Raw genomic sequence first — 22,657 nt, 5'->3', positions numbered from 1 at the left:
GGCTGATGGCCAACAGCCAAACCTAGCAGGGAACCAGCCTTCTAGCAGGGCCTGAGAAGTGTAGGCTGAATGTACACAGGGTCAGCAAGGAACAGAGAAAGTACTAGGTGGGTGAGTTCTGCCTGATGGAACAGAAGCCCCAAACCCACTCTCCTGGTGGTATCCAGACAATCCTGGGAGGAAGCAGGAGGGTTGGGGCTACATAGCCTGGCAGTAGGCCAAGGGCATGGTGGCACCCAGCTGATTGCTGTCCACTTAAGATGGATATTGGAGGTCCATGGGGTTCGTGTTGTGACCTCATGTCGGGTCAGCTGGTATTGCTGGGGGCAAGACAGCTGTCCCAGAACTACCTGAGGTCATGCTGTCACCTCAGGTCAGGCAGATGGGGCCAATCCCTAGTGAAGCACCCCAAAGCCTTCCAATTCCAGGAGTCTCCACCTATTAAAACACAAGAGACGAGTGGCCTTCCATTCTGAGGGGCCCTGCAGTGAGGAGTGTGTGAATACACTGCCACCTACTGGCCACAGCTGGGATGGCCACAAGCTGGGCTCATCTCGATGATAAAGATGGGAGCCACCAGAGTGGCCCAGTCTAGACATGGGATGTCACAGCAGATGCCACTCTTGTATGCAGGGTCTACAAATAATTTTATTGAAACTAAACAAATAACACAACATCCTTCTTATATTGGGGGCCGCCCTTCCCAAGCCATTTCCCACACTCTTAAAAGCACAGAGCTTGCACAGTAAGGAATTAAAAAAAAAAGTCATTTTGATGTAGAAATCAGACTCTGCCCCAACATCATGGACTAGACTATTTACAGACTTTCACATTTTAAGTATTCCTTTATGACTGATCTCTCCTTTCTGTCTCTACCCAGGGGCTTCAGTACCTTCCATTGACTGATCCTGGGGGATGGGTATACTGTAGGTTAAGGGGTGGTGGACACCTCTCAAGCTACTGACACCAACCCTAGGGGTGCTGTTCCTCACCAAAGGGTGGCAGATGGTCTCCTCCCTATGGCAGGGGTGTGTGTAAGTGTCGGGCTGGTACAAAGGCAAGGAAGATTAGACAAAGTAGGTGGGCTGGAGCAACTCCCCATAGGCACAGGCATCATAGCCCTTCCTGATCCTGTCTTATGCCCTCTCAGCTGGGGTGTGTGTGTGTGTGTGTGTGTGTGTGACAAGTAGTTGCAGTGGGGAGGGATCAGTCCAGCCCTGGGTGGAGGAAGAATCCTCCCACACCAGTCCCATCTCCTATTAACAGCCAGAAAACTGTCCATCCATCTGGGGGTGGGAACAGATGAGAAGGTAGGCAGGAAGAATCAGGCTTGCACTGCCCCCCACCTCTGTCCAACATAGGAGGAATCGAGGTAGCAAACGGCTGAAATGCTCCAACAAGGGGGTAAGGGAAATGAGGGAAAGGAAGTTCCCACTTGTGTACAGTTCCCACAGCCCAGGGGCTGGAAGAAGGCAGACCTTGCTTGTAAAGTGCTGTAGCCCCTAGCAGGGCTGGGCCCTGGGCAAGCTTGGAAGAAAGCAGGCCAGGCAAGGGTGCAGGAACCAGGGATTCCTGACTGGCATATGCCCTGCCATGTTCCTTGCAGGGATTGCTGGGGAAGGTGGGCTGGTAACTCTGCCATTAGCCCTCGCCAGCCGCCAGCCACCTCTTGTCCACATATAAACCAACACCCAACCAACACTGCAGGATTGCCCCGCTCACAGCTGAAGTTTCCAGGCCAATGCAGTTTATTCAGGGTTGTGGCCCCAGCTTAGGTTCCTTAATGGAAGCCACACCTTGAGCCTGGGGGTTTCTTGGTGGGGTAGGGAGTGCTTATGCCTGCCACTCCCCAGGCTCACACCTCATAGAGGATCACAGGAAAATCCACGTGGATGCGGGGAGGATCCAGCTTCACGATGCCCTGCCATGGAAACAGAGGCTAGTGAGGGCCAGCTCCTCCCCCAAGACATGCACATCCCACCATGACAGCAGACCACATCTGGGGTCTCCACACACTCAACACAGGCTCTATGACCACTGCCCAGACCCTCACCTGAGGAATCAGGTTCTTATGCACCCGCCTCAGCTTGGCCCGCTTCTGCCCGTTCTTGGTGACGATTGTCTCCTCGTAGAACTCGTGAGCCAGATCCCCATCCTCATCATAGAACATGGAGCTGTGTGGAGAGAGAGGGAACGGGCTGGGCTGGAGCCCCACACCCAGTCATGGCAAATGACCAGACTACAGGGAAATGTGCCCACCTCCAAATGGGGAGCAACCTTGGTGGGAGGAAGAGAGGATAATATGCCTGAAGAATCCTTTGTTTAGGGCTTGGGGTCGACTAGAAGCAAGTGGGGAGTGGGATGGTAGCCAGTGCTACTCTGTCAGTCTCCCAGAAGAGAGATCATATCAGAGCACATTGTCATGGCAGCCACGGCCAGTTCTCATCACTGGTTTGCTCAACAAAAGCAGCCATTCCAACATCAGGCCCTTGTTTTCACCCAGGACTTCTAGAGTGGGCAGGATGATGGCTTGGGCACGTGTCTCTCTCCAGAAGATGCTGCTGGCCCTGGGCCAACCTGAGATGGCAGATGCCTGAACTAGAAGGGAGCCTAAAGAGAAAAAGGTTGAATCCTCCCCACCCACCCCAGGTGGCTGGTGTAGGCAGACTACCACTGTTGAGTCTCCCTAATATCTACAGCCAAATCTCCAGCATCACTTCAGTACCATTTCCATTGGCCCACAAGGAGCAGGCCAGTATAGTGCTCCTCTCTGGACCCGTGGAAAAAGAGAAGGGAGGTCAGTACTCCAGATGTGAAGAAAATACCTGGGTGAAGGTCTTTTTACCAAGGTTCCATCCTCAACACTGGGGCCCAGTTCTACTTTCGCGGCTACTACCCTCAGAGGTCTAACCCCACGACGGTGGGGAACGGAAACAGCCAAAACAGTATTATTTTTCCCTCGGAAGAATTGGGGGAGAGGGAGGCTAGGAGCCTTCAACTTTCATGCTGGGCAGGAGGGGATGAAAGAAAGAAATCCTGAAGTCTCAGGGAGGCTCCAGCTCAGCTTTACCGTGCCGCGGGCCCGCCCATGGACAAGCCTCAGGCCCACTCTTCTCCTAGAGAGACCTTCCAAGCAGCCAGATCGCTAGGAACCAACTGTTCTGCTTTCCCCACCCCTTGCTCCCACGGGTGCCCGAAACATCCGACTCCTCTTGGAGCTCCCTGTGACGGGGGGCGCCCCGCCGCCCGCCTGTCCTCCCCGGGGCGGAATCCGCGCCCTTACCCGCGGCGCGTGAATACGAAGGGGGGCACGACTCGGCCTCGCGGCCGCACCAAAGCTTGCTCAGCGACCGACGACTCCGGGCCTCCGCCCCCCGCCGCCGAGGCGAAGGGCCACAGGCCCCGAGCTTTGGAGCCGCTAGCGCCCATGTCAGGGCCGCCGGCGCATGGCGAGCCCCTCGGCCGCTTTGCTCTTACAGGGCCGTGGGCGCAGCCATGCCCTGCCTGGGCCTCTGCTCGCAGGTGGTGCCGCCGCCGCCGCCGCCGCCGCCGCCGCCTTCTGCAGGCTCCGCTGTCTCCACGGAAACCTCACTTCCGCTTCCGCACGCTCCGCACGCTGCCTTCTCTGATTGGCTGCTTCTCTCGTCGGTCCGCGGGGCGGGACCAATAGCCGCTCTCGGAAGCTAGGCATCCCAGCAGGAACCGCGAAACGTCAGGTCCCAGCAGGCCACGCTCTCCCCAGCTGGGACAGCTCCTACCCAGTCAAGCGGAGGTTGTGTCCTCCTGCTTTCATGTGTGGCGTCTCCGACGTCCCCGGCCCCCAGAAGTCAGGTCCAGCGGGCTGCCCAACCACCAGCTTCCCCATAACCAGCCCTTTAGGGCTGCCCCAGGCCAGGCCCCGCATTGCCCGCCTGGCTTCGTTTTTATTCCCACACCGTTTCTGTGATCACCACTGTTGCATGTAAAGAAATCAAGCCTAAAGAAAACTAAGTAATTGGTCAAATGTATAGCTACGTTCAGTCTGAAGAACTTTGGGTTCAGTCTTCTTTCCAAACCCACTAGAAGGCACACTTCACGAAGGCAAGAATTAACAGCTAGACCTTCAGGGCCATGAGCAGCGTCTGGTCCTGGTACACAGCAGTAGCTCAGTAAAAACGCCTCCCACAGCTTAGAGTGTGTGTGAGTATGTGTTGGGAGGGGTGTGGTTTTCCTAAATTCTAGCTTATATTCTTGCCTGACCTGAACCCCCATGGTGGTGCATGTGGACAGTCCCTGTTTATACCCCCACATCTTACAAATATTGGTCACATGGTGACTTTTAAAAGGTGCTTTATGAGCCTGTCCATCACCCTTGGTAGCCATTGGCATGAGGGTAACTTCGGTTGAGGACCCATAATAAAGAGTTCAAAAGTAGAAATCTTAAATCTTTATTCAGCCAATTCTCTTCAGGCCCCAGGCCCTGATGATGACTGTCACCCCCACCCCCTTCCCCACAGGAGGCATGCAGCTGAGGCCACAAAATAGTACATACGTTCGCACACATCATCAAAAATAACTGAGGGAAAGACCCTCGCTTTGATTGGCAAAGAAGGCACAGACCTGGACCAGTGCCCACATTCACACAGACCCTGGCCTAGGGACATCCTCCTTGGAGGAGGCATTGAGGCACTGTTGCTACACCATGAGCCAGCATTCCCTGATGACAGTGTGTGTGAGGAGTCAGAAGCCACTGTAGAGGGAAACCTAGACTTGTTCCCCACGCCTGCCTTATCTTGAACACCTGCCCTTGGCTCCAACTGTCCTGACACCCCATCTGAGACCCAAAACATACGACCCTTCCCCATAGATGAGGGCCCTTATCCCTGCAAACATGACCCTATTCTGTTTGTAGGGTTTCCCAAGATTCTGGTATGTGAGACATGAATTAAGGAGACTTAATTCTCTGCTCAATCCCTGCTGCAAGCCTGGAGCAGCTTCCTGGGGCAACCCCAGCCCAGCATGACCCACTACACAAAGGGCAGAAGAGCCATGCTCTGCTACACCTATGGGTGGACACAGGGGGCCAGCTCCTTTGCTGTTCTCTGGGCTCATTCCCCTGGTAAGAGATGACCTCCACGCACACTCATTCTTCAGGCCACATGGGCCCTGTCACACTCACACGGCACGCCCTCGGCGCTGCCTACTCTCCTCCTTTTCCCCAGGGGTACAAGAGGTCACCCCAGGGGACAGGCGTGCAGGGCCTCCTGGATCTTCTGACGGCAATAGGAGTACTTTTGCAGGATCTGGCGCAGGTGTTCCTCTTCCTCCCGCTGTAAGATGCGCAGGAAGTTGTGTAGTTCAGGCATGCTGAAGGCATCCCACTGCAGGTGGAGAGGAGGGAAACAGGCTGCAGCAGGCATGGCCAAATCAGCAGGCCCCCCCCAGCGAAGAGAAGCAGTCATGTCACACAGCTAGGATGGGGCTTTCTAATGTTAGGTTCTTGCCTGAATGGCCCGTGCTAGGATTCTTGACAATAGTCTATAGAGAAGATGGGCCCCATAAAGTAGGGCAGTCACCTTGAAGACAGGCAACCAAACTAGATGTCACCCAGTTATCTGTGGAAAGGCTATGCCCACACTCTGAGTTTAATACTACTCCACAGACCCAATACTTTTTTTTTTTTTAACATTTTTATTTATTTATTTGACAGAGATCACAAGTAGAGGCAGACAGAGAGGAGAAAGCAGGCTCCCTGCTGAGCAGAGAGCCCGACGCGGAGCTCGATCCCAGGACCCCAGGATCATGACCTGAGCCGAAGGCAGAGGCTTTAACCCACTGAGCCACCCAGGCACCCCCAGACCCAATACTTTGAAGCCAGAAAGCTTCTAGGTAAAAAGTCACAGTGGTTGAATGGGAGCCTCCCTGATGATGTGGGCCCATCTGTGTGTTTTGATCTGGCTTGGAATCACCATACTAACAGAGGAATTCCTGCATCTCCTGAGGACTTTCCACAACAGAAAAAAACAGACCACCAAGACAATTCTTCCAGGCATCTTGGGACAGGCCTGTGACCTTGGCTTGAGTGGCCTGGAATGCTTCACTGTAGCTACAAGGTTCACATACTCTTCAAGAGGCTTTGCAGGGCTTTTTCTCCAGTCCTATTCTTCCTTCCAACTTTACTGCAGCTGTGACCCACCAGCCTTACCCAGTGACAACCAAGAAGCCAAAAAGGGCTGTGTACTCACATTCACCTCCCCAGAGTCATTCTCCTTGAGGACAAAGCTTAGGGCCTTCTCGCTGGGCCCTGCAAGGAGCCGGAGCCGCAGGGGCTGCTCGTCATCCGACAGCTTCCGGAGGTACACTGAAGGCCAGGCAGGGAGAAGAAAGTTATCTGATTAGAGTCAGGCCCAGCCCATTCAGCCCCTTACACATGGTGCATGCATATATACCCTCATACATGGCGGGGAAGGAAGCCTACCTTGGCCATGGCGTTCAGCCCGCTCAAAGAGTGCAAACTTGCGGGGGTCATCCACCACCAAGAATTTGCGAAGTAGGGCCTCAATGACCTCACGTGCCCGCGTGCGTGACAACACGTGCAGGTGCTTGACAGCATCCTTGGGCAGGTAGAAGGAGGTACGGCGCCTCACAGCTGTGCCCCGCCCTGTGCCCCGCCTGGCATCCTGCAAGGAGGGTGGCTTCTTGCTGGAGGGCACTGAGACAGGGCGTACTAGCTTCAGTTGAACCTTGATGAAGCCTGTATAGGAGCCATCCTTGTTCTGAAGAGGAGAAACCAAACCATGACTACGTTCCATGTGAGATGGAACAGATTTGGACACTGCTAGTCCACTTAGGGCTAGGCTAGGTGTAAATAAATTACTGCTTAGGCCCACCCAAGAATACCTTAGCTGTGACTTTAGCTGTAGCCTCTCCCCACACCTCTTTCCCCAGACTGTCAACTCACCAGGCTCATGAAGAGGTTGCTGTTGATCTGGCTATTGTACTCCTTGATCTTCTGTTCAACCTCAGCCTGAGAAAGGTCAGGTGTTTCCCACTCCACAGGCTCGTCCTGAAAGAGGGGCCAGCATGGACACAGGGTCCTAAAAGAACCCACCCCACTGCAACGCATGTCACATACAGGGAGGTGAGTCTGCGTGGGCCACTTTGAAAAAGCAGACTCTGGAAACTGAAAAAGCAGCCTTTGGAAACTGCCTACAAAGCTTGAGTCCTATTGAGAAGAAGCCACCATTGCTCCTGGTTTTGCATGCAATGGATGGGCACAGCAAAGGCAGAGTCATTTGGCTTCTTTATGCTGCCTACATGGGGCCTCCTCAACACTGGTTGAGGCCCTAAGGATACCTAAAAACCAAGAAAACTGAAGAGAGAAGGCCAGGGGCCAGGAAAGGATGTGGGATTCTTATTGACAGTAAAAGCACCTTTCAACTGCACAGCCTGATTCCAGCACCCTAGTTAGGTGGGGTCAGGAGTGTTCTGGAGAAGGGAGACCACTCTGCCCCAGCAAAGGGCCATGACCACCCAATGAGAGGTGTGGGACTGGTGCACACCACGAGCCCAGCCAGGTATGGGTATGAGGGTAAGGGCAACCTCTACAATGTTAACACCTTCTGATGAGGGATCTGGGGCCAGCCCCGTATGTCTCACACACAGGGAGGAAGCCACTGTGACATGCCATTTGATCTTGACCAAGCTACGCCAGGGCAGCTTCAGGCCAGGCTCCAATCTGCCTCCTGGTAGAGCTGGTCCCACAAGTGCCAAGCAGGTAGGCTTCTGCACCTCCTCCCTCCTGTCTGGAGGTTCAACCCAAAGATTTTTTTTCCCTCTACCACTCAGCCCATCCCCCACTCCTCCAGGGGCTAGATTCTTGCTGGAGGGTGGAGTATGGACCAGGGAAGCCAGGGCTCTGAACAAACACTTTTCTATCAAACTCCCCGGTTCCATTGCATCAGCCTTACTTCCTGTTGACGTCAGGCCCTGGCTGGAATGGGAATGTCACAGATGCAGCTGAGATCACTGCTGACCAATGCTTTGTCCCAGGGGAATTCTTACCAGCTGGGCTCCTGCAAAATGACCTGTGTCCAGCTCTGAGCCCAGGAGAGGCAGGCTTCTCCCTAACTGCTGCTTTGGAGCCCCTAAGCTTAAACCGTCCGATGGGGATGAATAAGGAGGACACATTAGACGGTAGGGTGCTCTTCATCTAGACAGCCTTTTAGCAGTATGCTCTTTACCTAGAACTTTCCAGTAAGTATGTGGCACTTAAAACTGAGGTTGGGGCCTCAGAGGGGAAAGGCATTGGGGGAGGTGTGGAAACTGAAGCCTACTTGTTTCCCCAAGTTTCAAAAAAAATCTGGATGGAGGAGAGCACTAAGAAGTGAAAATCCCAGCAGGGAATTTTCGAAGAAAATTCTTCGAAGGAAATCTTACTGGGGGCAGGGAGGAACCCTCCAAGATTAGTAAAGAACAAATGGTGCGGGCCCTGGGAAATGGGAGATTTGGAGGGTAAAATGAAGGCTGGAGCCTGGGAATAAAGGGTGGATGTGTTTGTTCAGTTTGGAGGAGAGAGCTTGGGACAGGAAGGAGTACTAAGATAGGAGAGTGCTGTGGGGCAGGAGAAAAGCTGAACAAACTTCCAAACTCCAGCGAGAAGGAAGAGAATTCTGTTTACAGAACGGTGGGCACAGAGATGACACCAACTTATTTCCCTTCCTTGTGATGGTTCTGAGCTCCAGCCTGAGGATGAGAACACTTGCTCCCTTCTCTTCCTTCCCAGGTCACCCAGGAGCCCTGGACTGGGGTGCAGTGATGCACTGATCTATGTTCCAGTCTCTTCCCCTCTCCAGGTGAACCTCCCTTAGATTTTGTCTTTGCCTCCCTTAGTATCTTTACTCATAAAATAAGGGACTTAGACTGGAGGCACTGCACTGTCCTGCCAGTATTCTAAAAGAATAAGAAGTTTCTTTTTCTGCTTCCAAAGCTTCCTGCTGGAGGATTCCAACAGCCCTCTCAGAGGTGTGCACAGCAGGACCATGGAGTTTTCCTTCTCCTGCACTATGGTGACCCACCCTCCACTCTGCCACTGTCCATAGTGACTGATGGCTTGTATTTTACATACAACTGGGGACGCCCCAGCCTCCTTTACAACTGGTTAGTGTCTTATAGTTTTCTCACTGTTCCACGATGGAAAATGGCTCAAACCTGAGTGACAGAAAGTCCCAGGGATCCAGTCAAACCTTGCACCAGTCAAAACTTGACCCAGAGTCAAAGGTCTGGGCTGAGTTTTTTTTTTTTTTTTTTTTTTTTTTTTTTTTTTTTTTTTTAAAGATTTTATTTTATTTATTTGATAGACAGAGATCACAAGTAGGCAGAGAGGCAGGCAGAGAGAGAGGGAGGAAGCAGGCTCCCTGCTGAGCAGAGAGCCCGATGCGGGACTCGATCCCAGAACCCTGGAATCATGACCTGAGCTGAAGGCAGAGGCTTAACCCACTGAGCCACCCAGGCGCCCCTGGGCTGAGTTTTTGAGTAAAATTTAAAGAGTACAGGGATGCCTGGGTGGCTCAGTCTTTAAGCGTCTGCCTTTGGGTCATGATCTCAGGGTCCTGGGATCGAGCCCCACATCAGACTCCCTGCTCAGCAAGAAGACTCCTCCCTCTTCCACTCCCCCTGCTTGTGTTCCCTCTCTTGCTGTCTCTCTCTCTGTCAAATAAATAAATAAAATCTTAAAAAAAAATTTTAAAGAGTACAAAATTGTCATCTAAAGACTCACAAGTCCCTTTCCGTGGCTCAAGTAAGGAATTCTGCTGCATTGCTGCAAGGTATTCGGAGCTTCACGGTCCCCATCTCTCTTTCCTGATGCTCTGTGCAGGGTGCTCTCCTGAGGTGTACCAGCTCCTGTACAGTTATCTGAGCTTGGTGGTCACACTCATGGCACACAGAGGTTTCTGATAATGGGGACACCTAGAAAACTCAAGAGAGGAACAGCTGCTCCAGCACCCAATCTTATAGTCCTGGATTAGTAACTCCTATCTCTCTTGATCCCACCTCTGGGCTTTGTACAATCTAGCCTGCCTCACCTCCTGTGGATAAATGCTCTTGTTCGCTTACAGTCCAGAACTAGGCTTCCTTTCCATCTTCCTTCTCATCGGTGTGGACCTGTAGGAAGGGTATTTAGGAATCTAAATATTTAGGAATCTAAATACCCTTCCTACAGGTCCACACCGATTTAAGTGTATGTGCTGCCTAAGCGAGCACTCCAGCAAGGTCCACTCCAGAATCCTCCACATTCCAGAAGCCAGAAGCCGGTGGCAGGCCAGGACTAGTAAGAGGTGGGGGCTCAGCTAGCTCCGTCCAAGAGTGCATATGGGGGGTGGGGGGAGAGTCCGAACCTTCTTCCTAAACACACTTCCCAGTACCCCGCGAAGACACCTCCCTTCCACTTCCTCCCACCACCCCCACCCCCGTCCCCTAGAGAGGAGGTGGGAGCGTCTGAACGCGGAAATCGAGGTGCTCATCCAGACTGAGCGGTCGGCTTTAGTCATAGGTGGATAATGCCCGTCCCGGGTCTACCCCAAGCCACGTAGCTGCTTCCCCTGGTTCAACCGGTCTGTGACAGAGACGACAAGGCCTCGGCACCCGGCATCGAGGCGCTGAGAGCCCCGCACACGGTTCCGCAGGCTGGCCCCGGGGAGGTATGGAATCCCAACTGACGGAGGAGTGGGACTGCCCACAAACTCGAGCCGACAACTTAGTGTGAAGGGGAAGGGTCCCAGTGACTGTCACCGGCCCGCCGCCCAAAACCCCGGCCCCCACCTGGTCCCGACGCGGCCTGCGAGCCAGTGAGGTACGCGCCGTGAAGTACTGTTCGAGCTCCGAGTCTGAGTCCTCCTGGCTGCAGTAGCCACTGCTTGTTGTGCTGCTCCAGGTCATCTCGAAAGAAGGCGTCCCCGCATCCGCCTCACCCATCGCCGCGCCCGCCCGCCAGCCAGCTCCCCGAGTCCCGTGCGCCCGTAGCCTCCAACCACCGCCCTAGGCGCGTGTGCGCGTGCGCCGGGATCCGAGTTCGCGCGGCAACCGTTAACACTGAAACGTAGACAGCCAGGATCGGGCTCTCGTCTCATTGGGGGAGGGACTTCGGAGGGCGGGTTCCTACGCGCCACGCCTCCAGGAATGACCTCATAGCCCAGGCAGCTCAGCTCGGCTCTGCCTCGCAGACCCCTCCTCTCCTGGGTAACAGGTCGGAGCGTGTGCGCATGTGCACCAGCGTGGCCTCAAGACCGGATGCGGATGCGGGGAGGTGCGGAAATTGCGCGGACGCGGAGCTAGGGCGATTCCGGGCTGTCCGCGCGTAGTCGAAATCCCTGGCACCCTTTCGAGCCCGCGCGCAGAATTAGCCTCTCTCTGTTGCGGGAAACCCCCTGTTAGAACGCTCTTTGTGCGTAACGCCGCGCGGCCTACACAACTCCTGCAGTGTGGCTGGCAGGTCTGCGCGCCTTTTCCGTACGCCCCCCCTGCCCCGCGCTCACCACGTTCGTGTCCAGCTCCAGCGCAGGTTCCCAGCCCAGGTTCCGGGGCCCGCAGCAGTCCAGGCAGACAAGCGCGCGGCAACGGTAGTGGCATGTGAACTTGCAATCTGCAGAGAGGTCTGGCGGTGAGGCGGAGGAGCCTCAGCTACAGTTCAGAGAAGCATTCCGGGCACGGAAGAGAACCCCTGGGATGAAGGCCTTTGCCCGCCAGGCTCTGCATGACCGGCCTTATCTTAAGGTCTTGTTACCCCCCGCTGCTATACAAGATTCTAGTATTGGTCCCCCAACGTCTGGAAACTGGCGGGAAGGCCTCCGGCGGTTAGGGATCCAGGCCTGTTGAATAGCTGGATCTCTCGCACTGAGTGCAGAATTTACCCCTCCCTCATTGTCAACGCCCCCCCCCCCCCATCTCCGCGCATTTAACAAAAGCCTTTAACCCTTGTTCTCCTCCGTCATCTGTCCCTACATCCCTCGCATCAAAACTTACCAACATTCATCTACATACACTGCTTACCGTCCTCTCTCCTTTACCCATTCCAGTCAGGCTTGCCCCTCCCTCCAGAAAACTGGTTAGGGTCCTCAGCAACGTGTGTAGTAGGGTCGCATGCCAGGTCCCTTCTCCATCCTCACCCCCTCAGCATCATTTGATGCTTACTCTCCTTGATTTCCAGAGCTCCCTGCTACCCCCGTTTCCCTGCAGCTCCTGCTAAGTTCCTTTAGTTCTGTCTCAACTCCCAGATCTAATGGAGAGTGTCTGAGGCTCAATCCTGCTCTGTGTACACTACCTACCCCAGATCCAACACTTCCATCGCTGACCTCCCTCCTCAGGTCAAAGCCCCTGTCAACCCAATGTGGCCAAAACAACTCTTCTTTCACCTCTGTCCCCCCCCCCCAGAGCACCTCATCTTAGCGAAAACTGCTACTCTCCCAGTTTGAGGTTAAAAAAAAAAATCCCAAATCATCCTTGATTCCTCTCTTCTCTTTGCTTCTGACACACACCCAAATTGTCCTGTATTTTATCTCTGTGTCCACTTTATTTCTCCTTGGGCACACTTCAGTGTTCCAGCCCTTGCTCATGGTTGGTATTCTGTCACAACCCTGGTGTTCAGGACAGACTCTTGTTCTGAATTAGAGGGTCTCCATGCCTACACAAGTCTGGGACACCTTCTCTAAATCCCTAAATGGGCGAGAGCAGTGATTCTCTACCACTCTCAATTCCACTCAATTCCAGGCTGCCTACTGGAATGATTTGTTTTCTGCCAATGGCTGGTACACTCCCAGTGATTGATTCAACAGGTCTGAAGTCCAGGCATAGGGGTTTGGAGGGCTGTAAAATCCCAGCCGATTCTAGCTGGTGTATATAGCCAGTGGGGCAGCAACCTCTGCTTGCTGGTGGGTGATTCCTGGGAGGGCAGAAGGGCTGCTGGTGTGTGTTTGTGTTTCATGTTTTGGCACCTGGCTGGTGGGTCTGCGATAGGTATTTGCTCAAGAAAATTTCCATTTGCAGAGGGCCCACCCAAGATACTTTCCCCCTGCCCCCCTCCCATAGGGTTAGGTAAAACTCCCCCCATCCCAGAGATTCTGGAGGGGGTCACGGTGAGTGAATCTTTGGGAAGGGGTGGGCCTGGGAACAGGGACTTACAGAGAGTGGTGGAAACAAAGCCTTTCTCAAGAAGAGCCAAGACACTTTAAAGATAAAAAGCTTGGAATCAGCACCTTATTCATAGTTATTGGTCGGCAGCTGCCTCTGCACAGCTGTGCCCCGATGCAGGTGGAGTAGGACAAGGATATACATCATCTATCCGCCTGCACTCTCTTACACGACGGGGCAAAGCCAATGGACCTGGCCCGCGGGAACCGACCCTGCCGACCGACCCCCTCCTTTGCGACTTGACACGCAGCGCAGGCGCTGCCTCTTGGCCGCCCGTTTCGCTCTCGCCAGCGCGCGGGGCTGCTACTCACGCGCGCACTGCAGGCCCTTGCGCACGACGCCCCAGATGAAGTCGCCGCAGAGGTCGCACCACGTGTGCGTGGCGGGCCCCGCGGGCTGGAAGTGGTGGCCGCGGCCCGCGCCCAGTTGCCGTGCGGGATTTCGCGCGGTGCCGGGCGCGATACGCAGCGCGTTGGCGCGCTCTAGCTGGGTGCGGCCGGGGCCGGCGCGCCGCGCGGGTTCCAGTTCCCTCAGTTCAATGAGTTCAGGTTCCGTGGACATGGCCGGATCCGGCCCGGACTCCCGCCGGCTCTGGGCGCCCGCGAGCGCGGGGCGGGCGGGGCCGCGGGGCGGGCCGCGATACGGCGCCGCCCCCGGGGTCCCGGCAGGGCCGCGGGAGAGAGTCGCGGCTAGCGGCGCAACGGAAACCTGGGCGCCTGGGCTGTGTCGGCCCGCAGGCGGAGTGGGGTGGCGAGGGCGTGGGATGGGGAGTGCTCTCGCAGGGTCCGGGCCCTCCCTCTCCTTTTCTCCCTGCATCCCGGGAGCACCCCTCCTGCTGACGCCGACGACGACCACCGCGAAGGGCCACTCGAAGACAGGCTGTTTCTAGAGGCCAGCTTTACTGTGCTAGAGGAACAGGGTCCCCACATCCGGCCCTTGTCTTTGCCTCCGCCCTCCTGCTCCAGCTCGCTGAGGCAGCGCCCTCAGCCTACCCGCTGGGTAGGGCAGGAAGTGGGGAGCGCTTTGCTGGGGAAGATGGGTCTGTGCTCGCTGCGCTCACCACCTGGGAGGCTGGGGCTCTGGCAGAGGCTAGGCTGAGATCCTGAGGTTCAAGGGCACACTCTTGGGTGGGCTGTACGGGTGGCTGGCCTTTAGCAGCTGCAGCCTTCACTTGGCTCTGTCACCTTGGGCTGCTGGGACACAAGCCTTTCCATGCTTCTCCCAGTGCTTGACCTGGCACTCCCTGCAGGCAGGCGGGCTGGTGAGCATGCAGAGCTAGCAGAGGGTCTGAAAGGGGGGCTTAGGGGTCCAAGGTCCCAGGATGCCCTCACCTGCAGCAATACCATTCACTCTGGCACCGTGAGCAGCGTTTGGAGGCTTCTGCACTGCAGTAGGCACAGCGGGGCCGCTCTGGGGTTACTGCCTCCAGGACGTCCAGCCTGTAAGTCTCAGCCCATCTAGGAAAGAGGTCAGGAAAGCCTGGCTGGGCCTGGCCAGTGGGCACACAAGAGCACCCCTGCCTATGTCCATGCCTTCTGCATACCTCCCACCCCTTCTGCTTGCTCAGCAGGCCTCACCTTTGTGCCTGCAGCCGCAGGTCCTGCTCTGAGGGGCTGAATGTGTGCCTCAGCTGGTGCTTGGCAATAGCCTGCCACTTGCCTCTGTTCTCTCTCTCCAGCCGCTCCCAGATTTCTGGGATCTGTGGGAGAAACGTGCAAAGTGTCAGGGAGGAGCTGGCAAGGTGGGGAGTGGTCCTGAGTCACTGACTTCCTAGTACCTACCTGTTCCAACACCAGGTCCTTCTTAGGGGGCTGGGTTTCAGCCAGGGCCAGGTGGGCCAGGAAGCCCTGCAGGTCTGCCAGGTTGGGCAGCTGGTCGAGCAGTGTGTCCGTGAGGAAGGCCCGAAGCTGCAAGGGAGTCCAGGGAAGGCCATTGTAAAACGGGGCTGACCAGAGAGGGCCTGTGCTGGGCTGGGCTGAGGTGCTTGTGGGGACCGTGTCGCTTGAGGTTCAGGGTCTAGAAATAGGACTGGGGCTGAGTTAAGTGGGCTGCCCTGGGCTGGGATGGGCTGGGGTGGCACTGTGGCTGGAGGAGGGCCCCACCTTGAGTAGCTGGCCCTTGGCAAAGCTGGTGAGGTGGTAGCGGGCTCGGGCTTCAGGGCTTAGTAGCAGGTTGTACAGAGCGATCCACACCTGCCCATCCAACTTGCTCAGCTTTTGCTGCTCTGAGGGGGCCACTGTCTGCCAACGGCCACCCTCAAAGTGCTGCAGCTTGCCTGGGGAGAGGAGTGGGTGTTGCTCACTCAGCCACTACAGCTGCGTGGGCTCAGGACTGGCCCAGTTTGGGGAACTGCTTGCTCTAGAGCAGGGGGAGTCCTCAGTAGTAGACACAGAGGCCTTGCCTGCTGCAGAGCCCAGGTCCAAGCCCATCCCACGTGAGGCATCCCTGGATCCACTACGAGCTATCGGGCAGAGTGTGTCTCCCGGGGGCAAGCTGCCTGTCTCCGTCAGTCCGGGAAGATGTCTCCGGGCAGCCATGAGCTGGGGCTTAGGCAGGTGGGGGAGGACCTTACCTCCTTCCTGGCGGCTCCAGGGACTGTGTTCCAGCAGTTCCACCAGGAGGCAGGGCAAGTTGTGGGTACTGAGCATGCGGTTCAAAGTGCTCAAGGAAAGGCTAGGCGTGGTGGTGGAGAAAAGTGAGCAGAGGCTACAGGCCCGGGATCCCAGTCCTCCACTGTGGGCCCCAGGCCTGGCAGGACTGCCCACCTGTCCACACAGTCTGTGATGTAGCGCAGCACTGAGAGGGCCTTCAATGCGATCTCAAACTCCATCAGTTCAGCCTGCTTCTGCAGCTCCTGGGGGTGGGGAGGACACGGTGCTTAAGCTGGGCCACCCCCAGCTTGCTCAGGCCTCGAAGGAGCCTGGTCTACCCATTGGCACCCCCAGGGAACCTCAATCTACCTGTATGGGGGTGCTGTACTGGGACTCCTCCTCAGGAGGGCCACCACGGCCACTCCGGGCCACCAACAGAGTCAATTTTCGGTGGCAGTAGTCTACCAGGTCCAAGACAGTGTCTTCTGCTGACTCACACACCTCCTGAGAGGGAGGCAGAGGGGAAACTTTCTGTCTTCAATGCTCTCCCCACACAGCCACAACCCCCCTTCCCTGTCAGGTCCTAGCGTGGGGCAACAGCTGGTGGGTAGGGCTGATGCCTCACCTTGTGGAAGAACACGGTCTCCAGAAGGTTGACAATGGAGGCCTCGTGGTGTACCTGTCAGATAAAGAGAGCAGAGCCCGGAGATGCTGAGGAAATTACTAGCTCTCCTCTCGAATCCAGAGCCCTCTAAAGGCACAGGCAGGGTGTGACCAGGGGCCTAGCTCACCACCATGTATATGGGAAAAGTGTTCTGGGGCTTGAAGTCCTCCAGCCTGCACAGCACAGGGAACACCTTCTGCTTCCACATCTCCACTGCAATCAGCTCCTCCACCAACGTTGGGATCTTTGAGGGGGAGGGGAAAGGACAGGGATGAAATAGGCCTACCTTGGCCTGGCAACCCTCCCATCCCTGGCTCAGCCCTGCCTGACTCTCCTCAAAGTCTCCTGGGCCCCTAGATTCTTTCCATAGGCACCTTCCCAATCTGTCTCTTGCACCTTAGACCTTCATTTCTAATTGCCTTTGATATCTCTGTGGGACATTCCTCATGCTTTCTGTAACTGGCTCTTGCCTAGTCCCTAGGCTCCCTTGTTCTCCTTTACATCTATGATCTTGTCCCTTCTGTCCCCATCCAGGCGTTCCTCTCAGGCTGGCTCTCCTGCTGATGCCCTCCCTCTCATCCCAGTCCTTTGGCCTTCCAAGGTTCTAGTGTGCCTTGATCTCATCCTTAACTAAGGGCCTTGCACAATTTCCTAGTCCTTTCCCACCCTCCGGCAGGGGGCTCCACCTTTCATCTGCAGAGGAACCCTTTTGCCAAGTGATACCTCAGGTTATTTATCTGAGCCACGTCCTGGCTCATGTTCCAGCTGGGCTGATCCCTGATTTCTAACTCCTCTCTCCTTGAGGAAGAGGAAAAGAAAGGCTGCCTCCTTCCATGCCAGAGTCCCACCCTGTTCTTTACTGAGGGTCCCCTCTGGCCTGACAGTCTATTCAAGGATGTCTTTAGAATGTGGGCCCTCCCCCCACAGCCTAGGCTGTTCTTTGATCCACAACTACCTTCCAAATCAAGCCATGCCTCACACTTGGACTGGTGTGCCAGAGTCCTGTTCCAAAAGGGGTGCAAAATCAAAGGTGTAGCACACTCCTCTTTTCCCTTGGGGAAGACAAGTGTACCACCCTGAGGGAAGTGGCACCCAGGGTGCTCCTGAGAGGTAGAGTGGTGGTGTGGGAGGTGGTGGGAAGGCAGGAACCCTGCCTGTGATCCCAGCATACCTTCCCATGGGTGACCAGCAGCTCCTGGATGGGCTCCCCCTGGCTGGCTGTAGCATCAAGGATAGCCTGCATGTTCAGCTTCTCCAGATTCTCATGCTGCTGGTTCCACCTGCCCCAGAGAGTGGGGGTGTATGTGCATTTGGGAGCACACGTGTGCCGTAGGAGTGGGGGTAGGCTGGGTCCTATTGAAGCCTAACCTGATCCTGAGGGGCCAGAGGGGGCTCAGGGCCATATACCCCTAAGTCGGAGAGCTCTGTCTCTTCACCTGGGGGCTCCTCCACACTGGTCACCCTCTCCCCCATGTCAGGTCCCTACTCCTCCATTCAAGGACTCCGACCCCGTGGCTCCGCCTGACCCCTGGATCCAGCTGCCTCACCCTCCGGAGCCCATGTCGCGCGGCGGGAAGCTGCGCAGCTCCCGCACCAGCACGTCAGCCTCCCCTGGCATCAGCAGCTCCAGGTCGCCCATGTTGTGGCCGCAGAGAGCGAGCGGGAAGCGGGGATTCAGCTGACCCCGGACAGCAGCCGGCGCTGAGGTGCGAGTGCTGAAACTCTCGGGGACGAACGTCTCCCGCGGGGTCCAGGTCTTGGACACAGCCGTTGCCGAGCGGTTGAGACGCGTGGGTCCTCGCCGTCATGGAAACGGTGAGCTCGGCGCCTGCGCAGTGCCGCCAGCACAGGCTCCGGCCACGCCCCCGGCCGCCTAGCCCTCCCGGCGGCGGGTAGCGACCCTCTTTGGACTCCCAGAACTTTACCCCTCACCTTCGATTGCGGCTCCTGGGTCTGCCCTGAGTGCCAGACTCCTGTGGCCTAGGTTCCCTCCTAGGACGTCAGGTCGACCAGCACAGGGATAGGGTCACTCTGCCCCCTCCAGCTCTTTCAGCCGCGGCTCCACCTCGGCCGCGCGGATGCTCCTCTCCGTGGCTTCCTCGCCCTACTATGTCTTGCACCCGGCTCCACCTGTTGGCTCTATCCCCACAAAGTACTGCGCAGGGCCCACTTGTCTCCATCCTAGCCTAGCAGACTGCCTTCAACCTCTCACGAGGTAACTGCTGTCGTCTTTTTCTGGGTGACTCTATGGCTGCCTCTAGCCCTTGAAATAGTATGTCCAAAGCAGCTTACCAGGAACTCTGCAGTATCAAGCTCTTGCCCCCTCAGTACCTCGGGACTTCTTTTCTTGCCCCTCTCCCCATTGAGGGGCATGAGGAAGCCTCTCTTAGCTTCCTTATGCATCCTAAAGCTGTTTTTGCTTCAGGGCTTCTACACCTGTTCCCTCTGCCTGGAATACTTTTCCTCCTTCACGCCTCAGTTGAAAGTCACTTCAGCGAGTCCTTCCTTGCCCATTTAATCCAGAACAACCCCAGTTCCCATCCCCAACTCATTCTTCATCACAGCTTTCTGATTGTTTTTTTGGCTGTTCATTTCAATTAATAATTAGCGGGCACTTTTACTTGAGCATTGTCACTCCTGCCCACCAGAAGGCGCACGAGAGCACCGGGACCGCGGCTATTTCACCGTCAGTCCTCTGGTGGTGGACCCTCAGTAAAGAACAGGGTGGTGGCTGGTTCAGAGGCGGTACTCAATAAAGGTAGGTCGAAATGGATGATTTTATTTACAGAAGTGAGGGTCACCCTTGAGACAATATGGGCTAGTCTACCGGTCTAGCCCTCATGCATCGGGGAGCACTTAGCAGGAGAGAGAGCAGCCACAGCCGCATGTAACCCCCACCAGTCTCATTTCCAACAGATGATGATGTTGGGGTCATTTTCCAGCCGTTCATCAAGTTCGTGGTAGCTCATGCCTGTTTGGGACAGTGCAGGTAAGGTGAGCAGTCTTGGCCTAGCCACCTGCCCTGAACCCACCCCAGCTGCCCTGCCTATCTCCACCTGTCTTGCAGCAGATCTCATCATAGCTGTGGCAGCCTGTGTAAAGCCGGGCAGGGTGGCTCCGCTCCTCCCGAGACACCCGCACGGGGTACTTCTGTAGTCGTCGGATGAGGTTCTTCATCAGCCCGAACTGGATCAGCTTCCTGGGGTGGGGTTGAGGGAGAGAGGGGTGATGCCCTGGCCAGGGCTTCCTCCAGCCCTGCTAACCCTTTCCTGCAGTCTCCCTTCTGATTTTGCTGGCCTCCGAATGCACCACCTCCAGGAAGCCTGCCTACACTAGTACTGCCACATGATTCTGCTCACTGGGAATCTCCAGCTTCCTTTCTAACCCAAGGCTCCAGAGAGATGTAGAGTGTATCTGCTTTCATGCAAACCCCTCGTGCCCCTGGGGATCCTCTTCTGACCGTTCATCAACACGCTGCAGCTGCTGGGGGTGGCGGCCAATGAGGTCTCTCACAGTCGTGCCAGGGCTCAGGCTGCAGTACAGCTGGAACACATCCCGGAGACTGGCCCTCTTGTGCCCTGTGGGCACCAAGGGTCAGCTCCGCAGGTAGTTCTGCCCTCCCGAAGACGGCCTCCCCCAGAGCCCACCACTACCTTGTTTGGTCACATAGGATAAACAGGCCTCTTGCAGGGACTTGTCATCTACGAGGTCCTGGACCTTGGGTGTCGGGCAGTACACATTGGAATACTGGAGAGTAGCAGGAAGCACAGGGGCCTGAGTGAGGCGCTTGGAAGTCTGACACCGCCCCAGTCTGGCCAAACCATGTAACTCACTCTCTGCTTAACCAGACCCCAGACTCACCTACCTGGAGGATGGACACCAGTGTCACGACGCCATAATACCTGGGGGAGATAGTTGTGCTCAACTTCTGAGGGCCATGCCTTCCCACCTCCGCATGTGGGGTCCTGAGGCTTGGCTCTGGCTAGCAACCCTGTCCCAAGTGTGACTGCTGCCCCACTCACAGCAAGTTCTGGATGGCGATGCGCACCAGGTTGAGTTCCACATCTGCCTCAGCTGAGATCTTCTGGACATGGCGGAAGCCATCAATATAGGGCAGGATCTGGGAAGAGCAGGGCAGGGTAGGGCAGGGTCAGTAGGAGTGGGATGAAGCCAGAGCTGTGGCCAGCCCTAGGTGATGATACCCAGGGAGGGATAGCACACCTGTTGTGTGGTAAGGTCCCACTGTGAGTTAAAGAAATCCTCCTTGTCCTTGGTAAAGACAGGCACATCATACTCCTGGGCCACAGGAGGGTCAGGCCGCTGCTCAATCACCTTCAAGTGGATGGTGTTGGACTCATCTGCAGGAACCCCACCCATATCTTCAGTGTCCTCTCTTTCAAGAGGCCCTCAATTACCCTCCAGTCCTCCCAGCAGCTCTTGAGGCAGGTGGGAGGCCCTGGGTAGGACCAGTGTCCCCCACCCCCACCTTAATTAAGCTCCACATCCAACGTGAGGCTAAACTCATGAACTCAAGATCAAGACTCACATGCTTTACTGACTGAGCCAGCGAGGCATTCCCAATCTTCCCCTTTTAGGGAGCAAGAGACAGGTCCAGAGAGGGAAGGGAACATACCCAAGGAGCATGGAGAGCTCTTCTGGCCTCCACATCCCAAATCCCAACATGCACTGGACCCTGGACATCATTAACCCAGCTCACTGGGCCACCAATTTGTTCATGAATCTTGCCCATGGCTGGGCTTGCCTTCCCTTGCCATGTTCGTATCCCTCCTCTACCCCTCTACTGTCCTTGAAAAGGAAGGGCCATACCGATGGGCAGAGTGCACCGGCCTGAGGCATTTAGCTCCTCCAGCAAGATGGTCATGATGGGCACCAACTTCTGCTTGCTCTCCTCCGTTGACACGAAGCTGCTCTCTAGCTGGATGGAGCATGGACAACATGGTGGGCACACCCCAGGAACCCTGGCTGGTATCCTGCCCTGGCAGATACCCAGATTTGGAGGGCTTTGGAAACATTTGCCTGACTTCCCCTCCACTCAAGCCCATCCTGTTGCAGACCTCCAGTGTGGTCAGGTAGCCAGCCAGCTTTTTGACGATGGGCTCGAGGGCACAGGTCTTGGCCTGGGCATCACACACAAAGCCTAGGTTGAAAAGCAGGGCATTGCGGCTGTACTTCTTGTGTTCAATGCACACGGGGCAGCCAATCAGTTTCTTCTCCATGGCTGTGCTGGATGGGGGGAACAGGTGGGAGCAAAGTCAGGCTCCTATCCCCAAGCTCATCCACTCCTCAGGGGACATTCCCTCCCTTCCCCACTAGGGCCTCACACAGTGATAAGCTTGTTCTGCAGCTCTGGCTTGGTGATGATGTACACCTGGACTGTGTCAAACAGCTCCCGGGAGATGAAATCTTCAGGGACCTGGGGAGGGGAGTGGTAAGAGGCTCCTTAGTGGACCCTGGGACTATGCAAAGTACACTCGGTGACCCCCAAGGCCTCAGCCCTCTTGTCCAGAGATTCTCCTCTCTCCCATCCACCCAGACCTACCACTATCTTGTGTTTCCAAACATATGCCATGTTCTCACCTGCCTTCTGGCTTTTGCATATGCTGTTTCCCCTACCTGGCTCACTCTCTCCTCCTCCATCGAAATTCCTAAACATCCAGGAATACTACAAGACCGTGCACCCCGCCTCTCTTGGGAGCTGGCACCTCCCTGGGGCCTCTACAGCCCGATTTCCCACAATCATTGCCTATGGGCTGTTTGCCCCGTCACACCAGGAACCTGGGACCTGGGTCTGAGTGGCCTCTCCATTCACGATTCTCCGCGAACGAAGGAGTGGTATGCCTGCGTGCAGCACGGGGTACGGGAATCCACCGCTTCCGGGCAGCTTGCTCAGCTCCCGGAGCGTCCCTCTCCCACCACCCCCACCACCACAGCCCCGCGGGCACGGATGGCACCTGATAGGTGATCTTGGGTCCCAGCGTGGGGTGGAACTCGCTGAAGAATATGCATTCGATGCGGCAGCCGCTGCCCATGGCGCTGGCAGGGCCCAGGTCTGTAGACCCTGGCTCCTGGAGCCCTGCGAACACCCGTCAGAGACAGCCCCCAGGCCTGGCTAGCCAAGGCAAGCACGCCTGCGCACTCACGCACCGGTTAAGCTGTCTGCTGAATAGCGCTTGCGCAGAGCGACTGGGAGGTGTGGCTGGAGGTGGGTTCTTGTCTC

At 56.2% G+C, this 22,657-nt stretch overlaps 4 protein-coding genes across 5 annotated transcripts; all 4 read right to left on the bottom strand.

Moving 5' to 3' along the window:
• Positions 1–629: 629 nt before the first annotated feature.
• Positions 630–3,599, bottom strand: TUSC2 (tumor suppressor 2, mitochondrial calcium regulator). The gene is made up of 3 exons (XM_080800188.1): positions 3,284–3,599; positions 2,054–2,174; positions 630–1,921 (listed from the first exon to the last, which is right to left on the bottom strand). Exons 1-3 carry the CDS (start codon positions 3,427–3,429, stop codon positions 1,856–1,858), a joined length of 333 nt encoding a protein of 110 aa, XP_080656314.1. The 5' UTR covers positions 3,430–3,599; the 3' UTR covers positions 630–1,855.
• Positions 3,600–4,413: 814 nt separating this feature from the next.
• On the bottom strand, positions 4,414–13,794 carry RASSF1 (Ras association domain family member 1). Of its 2 annotated transcripts, XM_080802710.1 has the most exons (6): positions 13,476–13,794; positions 11,514–11,620; positions 6,941–7,045; positions 6,458–6,755; positions 6,225–6,340; positions 4,414–5,360 (listed from the first exon to the last, which is right to left on the bottom strand). In XM_080802710.1, the coding sequence occupies exons 1-6, from the start codon at positions 13,723–13,725 to the stop codon at positions 5,214–5,216; spliced, it is 1,023 nt and encodes a 340-aa protein (XP_080658836.1). In that variant the 5' UTR covers positions 13,726–13,794; the 3' UTR covers positions 4,414–5,213. The 2 variants fall into 2 exon arrangements, with proteins under 2 accessions (XP_080658836.1, XP_080658837.1); XM_080802711.1 differs by lacking the exons at positions 11,514–11,620; positions 13,476–13,794 and adding an exon at positions 10,801–11,106.
• Positions 13,795–14,331: 537 nt separating this feature from the next.
• ZMYND10 (zinc finger MYND-type containing 10) lies at positions 14,332–18,058 on the bottom strand (the record flags this gene model as incomplete). Its single annotated transcript, XM_080802699.1, has 12 exons — positions 14,332–14,407; positions 14,496–14,621; positions 14,742–14,863; positions 14,946–15,071; positions 15,267–15,473; positions 15,732–15,837; positions 15,930–16,018; positions 16,125–16,259; positions 16,381–16,434; positions 16,547–16,663; positions 17,591–17,699; positions 17,967–18,058. The coding sequence occupies 12 exons, from the start codon at positions 18,056–18,058 to the stop codon at positions 14,332–14,334; spliced, it is 1,359 nt and encodes a 452-aa protein (XP_080658825.1).
• A 1,119-nt stretch (positions 18,059–19,177) lies between these two features.
• NPRL2 (NPR2 like, GATOR1 complex subunit) lies at positions 19,178–22,598 on the bottom strand. The gene is made up of 11 exons (XM_080808729.1): positions 22,392–22,598; positions 21,762–21,853; positions 21,495–21,663; positions 21,247–21,355; positions 20,641–20,777; positions 20,442–20,539; positions 20,285–20,321; positions 20,073–20,166; positions 19,880–19,997; positions 19,476–19,618; positions 19,178–19,390 (listed from the first exon to the last, which is right to left on the bottom strand). Exons 1-11 carry the CDS (start codon positions 22,467–22,469, stop codon positions 19,323–19,325), a joined length of 1,143 nt encoding a protein of 380 aa, XP_080664855.1. The 5' UTR covers positions 22,470–22,598; the 3' UTR covers positions 19,178–19,322.
• Between the last annotated feature and the right edge of the window lie 59 nt (positions 22,599–22,657).

This window comes from Martes martes (genome assembly GCF_963455335.1).
Source record: "Martes martes genome assembly, chromosome: 1".
NCBI lineage: Eukaryota > Metazoa > Chordata > Mammalia > Carnivora > Mustelidae > Martes > Martes martes.
This window is presented reverse-complemented; position numbering and strand designations above follow the sequence as displayed.